At 40.5% G+C, this 9,684-nt stretch overlaps 1 protein-coding gene across 1 annotated transcript in view; it reads left to right on the plus strand.

The window, feature by feature from the left end:
- Positions 1–9,435, plus strand: part of LOC121928990 (lanosterol synthase-like) — a 195,474-nt gene extending 186,039 nt beyond the window's left edge. The window contains exons 11-15 of the mRNA XM_042464313.1: positions 4,028–4,055; positions 6,417–6,470; positions 8,013–8,084; positions 8,555–8,605; positions 9,346–9,435. Coding sequence (XP_042320247.1) covers positions 4,028–4,055; positions 6,417–6,470; positions 8,013–8,084; positions 8,555–8,605; positions 9,346–9,435 — 295 coding nt within the window. The remainder of the gene's footprint in view (positions 1–4,027; positions 4,056–6,416; positions 6,471–8,012; positions 8,085–8,554; positions 8,606–9,345) is intronic.
- The last annotated feature ends 249 nt before the right edge of the window (positions 9,436–9,684 follow it).

The raw sequence follows: 9,684 nt of genomic DNA on the forward strand, positions 1-9,684 counted from the left end.
TAGGTCTTTTGCAATTACTTTTCAGAAATGAATGTCTGTGGAACAAATTTCTTTTGATATACACATTACCTCTCCTTAGGAAATCTTGCCACAGATCTGAGAGTTTCTTTTCAATCTGTGTTGTAGATAGTTTGCTTGTCCACTGAAGGAGTTTCTGTGCTTGATTAGTGGCATGTTAAGCCACAGTCATGACAGATATGTGTCCTGGAGAGTTGTTTTGCAGGAATTCCTACCTGACAGAACTTTATCTCTTGTTTTGTAGTATTGCAAATCACTTCACATACTGATATGCTGGCACGTGGAAGGACCCAATTCCCCAGCCCTTCAAAAACATATTTCCAGAATCTATGACTACCTTTGGTAAATCTATTTTTTTCTATTTCCTCACTGAAAGAATGTATCTTTGCAGAAACAATAAGGCTAAACAAAGCTCTGCATAAGGCTGAATGTTCAGACTTGGATCTGAACATGTCTAGATGAATCCTAATTAAATAAATCAATAAGAGATATTAAATGTAGCTTCATGTAAAGATCTTACAGAAGGAGAAAGAAATGGCAGAAGTCCTGCATGGGACAGCACAGCATGGGAAGGCATAGAACTAAACTACAGGTGCCACTGAATACTCCTTTGAAGCTGCTGCCACCTCCCCATGGCCATTCTCTGGCTGGTGGAAAATGCAGGTGGTGGGTTGGAGAAGCATCTGGCTATGCAGAGACATAAAATGATATCATTCAATGATGTCTGCTGGGATCCTCTTGGGGTGGCAGCAGATGATGGGAACATTGCTGGACACTTCTTTAATCCCTGTCCTTGTTCTCTGCCATCCATAGAAAGGATGGTGGTGAAGGGGCTGTAATAACTCAATGGTAGCTTTGGTTCTATAAAGGAAAAGTTGGAATACCAGCTTCCACATTGAGCAAAAAAGGCATACACAGGTGTAAAATGGATTAGACCTCCCACTTCCTGCATTTTGGTAATGAATTCAATAATCCAGCACAATATGGCTGGATTCCACACTAAAGTCTGGATTGATTTGTGTCAACTAATGTCGAGGTTGACTCCCTATCTATCTACATTGTCCTCAATTCCTAAAGGTGCAGGCTGCTGTTTTTCATCTTAGAGACTCCTTCCAAAAGTATACTGTGAGGGACAAGTGGGCATGCATTTTATGAAAGATGAAGAACATCATCTGTAACTCTGCCCTGCAAAGTTGAGCTAATACTTTCTTCTTGCATGTCAGATGAAGGGGGTCTTGACAAAAGTGATGTCAGGGAATGAACGGAATAAATAAACCGAATAAATAAATACGCGAGACAGCAGCTTGCAGTATGGAACCACAAGTTCCATCAAGCATTTGAACCTGCTGGAGTCCACCACACTGAATGGTTGATTGTCCAATATCTCAAACATGTGGTGGGTTATCCATGCGGATGTTGGAATGTGCCCTCTTTGGGCCCATAGTTGGTCCCTGTAAGGCAGGTGTCTTACAGCAAAGACACCATCTCCCCATCCTCTGTTTCCTTTGCCTCTCTCCTAGTAATGATACTATGTACTTGTCAACACTAGAAGTTGGTTTCATGGTTGAATATGCTAAGTAAAATAACTTACTTTTATTATGGATAAGTAGAAGGAAGGAAACCCCCAAAGAGTCAGGCGTGAAAGAGAGATATCTGTTTGCATCTTAAAACTCTACAGTGGCCAGAATACTCTGGAGCTGCCCAGATTCCCCCCTCCCCATTACTTCTTCATTCCATAGTGATTCCAGGCAGCTATTTACACATGCACCTGCAGTATTACCTGGTGCTGGCACTCCTGCCTCAAGTTGCTCTTTCTGAGGTCAGAAACAAGGCACCCAGCATCGATCACATGGCTGGATGCCTTGTTGTGACTTCAGGGGGAGCAACTTGCACCAGCAGTGATGGCACCAGATGATACAGTGTGACATATGTGTAAACACTCACCACACATCTCTTCAGATTGCTCTGGATTTTCCTGCAATATCCAAATCAAAAAAGTTATTTTAAACTGATTTACGGAAAGGATAGGGTGGGTTTGGTGTGGAACTGGCCTTATGTTGTAAGAACTATCCACACTCAAATCAGGGATTTGGCTCTATGTTGTGAAGACAGGTCACCATGAGTATGGGAGGAAACTGCTTCATGTGGTCCATGTATCTATGGCCTTAGGGGGTGTAAATAAGGTTTTATTCCTTAAGCTAGTCACATGCATTTCAGCAAAGAAATTATAAATTGTATAGAAAACATATTAGTTATGAAATAATATATTAAACCAGATAAAAATACTCAGAAAATGCAGAGCAATTTGAAAATTAACATGGAAGTTTTTTTAATAAGTTTTCTAAGATTTTGTATGGCAGTTTACAGTTCTCAAAAAAGGAGGGAAATCATTGTACTTCTGTAGTCCTCAAACCTTTCTATGTGCATCAAGGTTGTCTTAATCATGTCAACTTGGTGACAGAAAGGGAGCTTAGGGGATATGTAAAAATCCAAACTCTAAAGAAGAAGAGTAAACTCTGGTCTGCACTTAGACTGAAGGTAGGTGGGAGGATGCAGTAAAATACCAACCTTCAATATCCAATTTATTTCCCTTTTCCACAATATTTAATAATAATAATAATAAATTTTATTTTTATCTTGCTTTTCCACAATGATCAAAGCAGCGTACAGATTAAAATTTCAACATCGAAGTACATACATAGCAATAAAAACAATATATAAAAATATCATGTTAAAAACTATTACACAGCCAGCTGAGTTAAAAATCCATGAAACAATGCAAAAAGCATTACAAGAGAGGGGGAAAGGACATAATATCACAACTCATGGGGGGAAAGCTTGTTGAAAGAAAAAGGTTTTAAGATTCTTTTAAAAAAAGATCCAGGGAGGTGGTGGAACGGAGCTCATCGGGAAGGTTGTTCCACAATTTTGGGGCCGAAATGGAAAAGGCCCTTTGGGAAGTCGCCGTGTATTGTGCAGTTGGGACCCTCAGCAAATTGTTCCCGGCTGACCTGAGTGTGCGGGGCGGATTATATGGGGAGAGGCGGTCCTCCAAGTACCCTGGGCCCAAACCATTTAGGGCTTTATAGGTAACTACCAACGCCTTGTATTGGGCCCAGAAGCGAATAGACAGCCGGTGGAGATCTTTCAAGATAGGTGTTATGTGGTCTGACCAGGAACATCTAACGACCAATCTCGCAGCCATGTTCTGCACTAATTGAAGCTTCCGGGTTTGGTACAAGGGTTGCCCCATGTAGAGCGCATTACAGAAATCCAATAGAGAGGTTACCAGAGCATGTACTACAGTTTCAAGGTCCCTCCGGTCCAGGTAGGGATGCAGCTGGCATATCACCGAAGCTGGTAACAAGCGCTTCTGACCATCGCATCCACTTGAGATGTCAACTGGCGCGACGAATCGAGAAGCACTCCCAAGCTGCGAGCTGAGTTCTCCAGGGGGAGCGTGACCCCATTCAGGACCGGTGGACAAATTTCACTACCTGGACCCAGGGAACCTATCACTAGTACTTCCGTTTTCTCTGGATTCAGGCTGAGTTTGTTTTCCCTCATCCAGCCCATTACTGACTCCAAGCAGGCATTTAGAGGAGAGATGCCATCCCTAGTCACTGCATCAGTCGGAGACATAGAGAAACAGATCTGGGTGTCATCAGCGTATTTAGAAAAAGTTTCTTTAGGAATTGAAATATACATGCAGTAGTTTTTTAGTTGCAGGTTAGGTGCATAACAGGGAGTTCATGCATATTAATCACTAATACTGTTTTTGGGAAAAGGACATAGACCAAGTGTACAAAAACCTATGTTATAACTTCTTTTGCACAGTTCAGTTAATGTCCAAGGTGCTACAAGATCCCTTTGCATTTGGGAAGAGAATTCAGGGAAACTTAAACCTCCACTGCCAGCTCTTAGGAAAAAATCCATTATGTTAATATAGACTGTACAATTGTTTGTTATACAATTAAAGTATTATAATCTGCTTTTTATATTCACACAGGCTTGGAAAAGATGGTATGCTAATGCAGGTAAGGTAGTATGTACACAGATGTTCAACAATGTTAGAGCCTGTAGTTTGTTCAGCTGGTAACTGAAGCAGTAGCTTCTTTTAAATAAAAATCAAAGTATTGAGGAATCTGGTCTCACATCTCTTGCACAGTGTGCAATTTGCTGACCTTGGCACCTACTGCTTATGCTTACAACCTACCAGAGGTATTGGCAAGGTTCGCTCTGTCCCTCACTGGAAGCAGAATGAAGATGGTAATGTTGGAAGCCAGAGAGTAGATATTAGTCCATCTGCGCAGATCAGTGTGATGCAGTGGTTACAGTGTCAGACTGACATTCCACAGAGACATCAAACTCTTTGTGTGACCTTGGGCCACTCACTCTTTCTGTCCTAACTTACAAAGTTTTTGTGAAGATAAAATAGCAAAAAAGACTGCAATCAATGTCAGCTTGAGTGCTTTGGAGGAAAGGCAGGATATTAGATTATAATAAAACTTATGGCCTAAATACTCTAAAGGGACTAGGTCCCATCTGACTTTGGAAGCTAAGGGCTACCAGCCTTTAGTAGTAATCCCTGGTTACTACATGGATGGGAGACCACCAACAAATGCCAGCTCTTATGGGCTATATTTCAGAGGAAAAATCATCTCTGAGTATTCTGTGCCTAAGAAAACCCTGTAAAATTTATGGGGTCGCCATAAGTCAACAGGTGACTAAAAGGTACATACATGTAAAAAGAGAATTTAAAATCAAAGAAAAATGTTCACTTATCACCATCTTTGATCAGTAGGTAGCCACAGACAGAAGAAGTCTTCATTGAACCTGCAAAAAAAACCAAACAAACAAATTTTGTTTTAAGAGCCATGTAGGATTCCCAAATTAGCATCAATCAGCTTTGAAACAGCATGGGATGGGAGTACATAAAATATGAGATGAAGAATTTGGAAGCAATGTGATTCAAATCAGTTTTGAAAATTTACCTTTTTTAAACTACAGCTCCCCAAATTTCCCAGTGGCTATGCTGGCTAACAGTGAGGGATTTGAGAATTGGTAGTTCCAAAAACCCATGTTTATGATCTGCAGTGCCCAATACCATCTAAAGAGGGAGTGCTTCTATAAGACAATGATCCAAAGTCTAAAATTACTCAAGTGCACTACTTCCACAGAGCACATGTAGATTTTGATGTTTTTATTATCTGCCATCAAGTCAGCCTTGATTTATGGTAATCCTATGACTGAGAGACCTCCAAGAGTCCCTTTCATCAGCTTTGCTGCTCAAATCTTGCAAACTGATGGCTGAGGCTTCCTTGATTGAAACCATCCACCTATAGTGTAGTCTCCCCCTTTTCCTACTGCCTTCTATTTTTACTGAACATTATCATATTTTCAAATGAATCATATTGTCTCATAATATATTCCCTAGTAAATGTGTGAGCTACTGTAACTTTACTCATACTTATGTAACATCACTCAGAAATAAGCCACAGTTAGTTCCATGGGACCTATTTCTCTGGAAACATACAGAGGATCAAGCTGTAACACCTATGTGTGCAATCACACATCTTGAATCCTGTACAAGGCACTACTATTGTTTTATTGATTAATTTTCTTGTCCCATTTTCTCCTGGAAAGAACACAGTGAAGTCTCCAGTACCTCATTCTGGAATGCCCTTAGCCCAAGTGTGCAACAGTATCCGAGGGTCTTTCAGGTGCATCTCTGTCCCCTTGCCACTGCTTGGTTGTCACTTGTATATGTATACCTGGCCATGTTCTGACTGACTATGAGCATTTGGGGAAGAAGGACCAGCCTTATGCTAAGGATGGAGGTTCCTCTTTCTTTCTTAGGTTTGCAAGTGCAGCCAGACTGCTCTAGTGGATGGATCTGTGCCCAGAATTGCAATTGCACACCCAAGAAGGAAGCAGAGTAGAGGAATCAGCCACTACCAACAAACAAGAGTGTATATGCACTGCTGGAGACCTAGGACATTATCACAGGAGCCCTATCACGTCAGTCGAAAAACCCAGAAACATACTGGTTTCAGAGCATCTATTATCACACATGTTTGCAATTGTGTATCTGAAGTTGCTATTGCCATCACATTCTCCTTCCCCCTCCCCCAGCTGCCTCTCTCCTCTTGTCTCCACTCCCCAGCCACTGCATTGCCCCCTTCCCTGGCCATCCACCCAGGGAGACCAGGCATGCTGCTCCATCACAGGGCTTCCTCCCAGGGAGAAAGCCATGCAATGGAGACATGATGGAGCAGCTGGGTCCACCACCTGCGCCACCAGTGATGCTACTGTCTAGTTGTAAACACTATAGAAAAATGGAGGATATGCCTATGGTCATACTCTAATTGATAAACCTTTAACTTTTCTTTATCCAGGCCATAGGAACCCAGACCTGGAACACATCATTTGTTATTCAAAGCTTCCTTGAGGTATCATTTCCCATTTATTCACTCTAATTTTGTTTTCTCCATGATTATAGTATGATGGCTCCTGTTTTCTATATAAGTTAGCTGTATGAATTGACATGTAGATAACTTGCATGGTGTGTGTACCTGACAAGTGTGTCAAAGTTTGGAAAGGGTGTACATGGACATGCAAGTGCCAGCTGCATCATTTGATCAAAGTAGCCACAATGTTAAATCTGAAAGCTGTGCACGCCTATCATGGTTATCTTAAAATATTCAGATATTTTCCAGCTAGAGATCTAGTCAGTTTTGTCTTAGGTAAACAATGCTATCTTGTGTTATAGAGCATTCCCTGATGGGCATTCCCTGCTTTCTTTGCTGAGTTCACCATGCTCTCACTATCTCAGTTTAGCTAGATTTGGAAAACTGAGCATGTGGTGGTGCTGGTGGTGGGGGAAGCCTGTAGCATGTAAGCAGAAACAAATTTCTTCTTCACCTTAAGAGTGCCCAAGTTTTCCCTGTTCCTCTTTACAAGTCTGCTGTGACTTTGAAGGAAGAAAAGAACTAAGAATAGATGTTTGTTGTTAACTGAGATCACGTTGACTTCAACTTATGGCAACCTTATCAATGAAAGACCTCCATGTCATCCTGTTATCAACAGACATGCTCAGTTCTTGCAGATTCAGGGCAATGGCTTTTTTATTGAATCTATCCATCTAGTTTGTTCCCTGTTGTTGTTAACTGCCCTCAGTTAGCCTCAACTCATGGTGACCCTCTGGATGAGACATCTCCAAGACTTCCTGTCTTCCCCTGCTTTGCTTACATTTTGCAGTCTCATGCTCATGTCTTCCCTAATTGAGTCTACATATCTGGCCTGCAGTTTTCTTCTCTTTCTGCTGCCCTCAACCTTTCCCAGCATAATTATTATTTTCTAATGAGTTGTGCCTTCTCATGATAATAAACAAACAAACAAACATATTTATATTTTCCTGCCTCTCTCGGGTGGATCGAGGCAGGATTACAGCCCAGTATCAATATACAGTATATAAATGCAAATCACAACAATAAAAACAACAATATAGTACAATAAAATATAAAAATGGATAACAATTAGAACAATACTATCAAAGCGAAAAGGAGAGAGTTGTTTCAATCTAGGTCAAGGAGATAGAAAAATATCTCTTATAAGAGATTAGGTGGGTAAGCTTGCCAGAAGAGATCCATCTTAACTGTCCTCTTAAACACCTCCAAGGAGGTAGTAAGATGGATCTCTTCCGAGGGACTGTTCCAAAGTTTTGGATCAGCTGCAATAAAGGCTTTCTGGGAAGTAGAAGTTAGTCTAGTTGTATGCAATACCAACGGATTCAGTGACCTTCTAATTTCTTCCATTTTCTTATGAAGAAGTGGGACATGAATTTATAAATGGTGTGCATTTATCCGTGTGTAAGATCCTAGTTTTGTTTAAGTGGTTCAGATTTCTGGATATGCTGCATTTCTCTGTCCTGTCACAATTGCCAGACCTTGTGGTTTGGAACAGCTTAACCACAGCATTTTTCTTTTTTCTAGGCTGGTATTCATAACAACCCTGACTATGCATCCTGCTTGAAAAAAGCCCATACATTTCTTAAATGTGTCCAGGTGAGGATATGAACTGGAATAACATGCAAAAGAAGTCAATACCGGCTTCAGGAGACTGCTCTTATCTCTTTTCCACTGGTGCATAATGTGGTGGCCAATATTTGTCTTTCTGTCAATGATGATAGTGTACAAGATGTGTCAGAAATGCATGGTGTTTCTCTCATTGTAAGGAATGCAAACTGTTGCTGTTGATTCTAAAACCAGTTTCTTAGCTATTAACTGAGTAGCCAGTAGCTTCCATATGTTTTTCTGAAACTTCCATGGTTATTTTATTTGTTTTAGTAGTTGCAACTTAAGCTTCTTTGGTTCTGAGGAATCTTCTTTTTCTCTGATCTGTGTCTCAGGAATACTTTCTCCAGAATTTAAGATGCATCAGTTTAACACCCCAAATTCATTCCCTATGTGAAGGCACATGGCACATTCAAACACTTTGCAAATCCACTTATTAATATGCTTTTAATTTTTTTCAGATTGTAGATAATCCACCTAATTATGAGAGATACTATCGCCATATGAACAAGGTACATTCAGCTGCCAAAGAAACGTAAAAGAGCAAAGATATAAAAACCAATGCATGCTAAGCAGATTTTAAACAAGCAAAAACAAAAACAAAAAACTTTATGAGGATTAAATAGATCCAAGCCACAATTTAGTTGGCAATAAAGTGTATTCTAAAGTAAAAGCCCTAAACTAGAATGAAAAAGTAACTTTTTCTGGTGTCAAAACTAAAATTCATGGACCAGTGGTTAAATGCCTGTACTGCAGCCACTCACTGACAAAACACAAGATTGTGAGTTCAGTACCAGACAGGAGCTCCAGATTGACTCAGCCTGACATCCTTCTGAGGTTGATAAAATGAGTTTGTTGGAGGCAATTAGCGTATAGTTTGTAAACCGCTTAGGGAGTGCTTAAGTGCACTGATAAGCATTGTAGAAATGTACTTGCTATTGCTATTCATAATGCAGATTTTCAGGCTGTACCTGAAATTCCATGGTACATGGTGAATTATGGGGTGCTGTGGAGGAGACTTATTATTATTATTATTATTATTATTATTATTATTATTATTATTAAGCTTTATTTATATAGCGCTGTAAATTTACACAGCACTGTACATAAAATCTTTTAATTAGATGGTTCCCTGCCTTCAGAATGTTAAATATGTTCTGTAAAGAACTTAAAATTGATAGAAGATAGCTTGCTTTTTTCTATATGGATATTTTTAAGGAATAGTGGTCAGTGTCTTTTCTTAAATCTCCAGGGAGGATTCCCTGCCAGTTATCGTGATCACAACTGGATAGTCAGTGATTGCACAGCTGAGGCACTAAGGACACTGATGCTGGCTCCATAACAACTACTTCCCACCACCCAATACGGACACACCCCCGCCCATACCCTCGTGTGCTAAAATATACGTTTTTTAACGTGGATTGCTTGGGCTTCGGCTCATACTGGGCTGCAACACCCCCCCCGCTCACCCTTACAGGCCCGTTAAAGAGAATCATCTGCAGCTTAGGTCGGCCTGGAGATGGCGCTTGCAATGAAGGCGGGTATCGTAAGATTCTTTAAAAGCTTGCAACAATCGAATGTATTTTCCTTC

Source organism: Sceloporus undulatus, chromosome 4 (genome assembly GCF_019175285.1).
Source record: "Sceloporus undulatus isolate JIND9_A2432 ecotype Alabama chromosome 4, SceUnd_v1.1, whole genome shotgun sequence".
NCBI lineage: Eukaryota > Metazoa > Chordata > Lepidosauria > Squamata > Phrynosomatidae > Sceloporus > Sceloporus undulatus.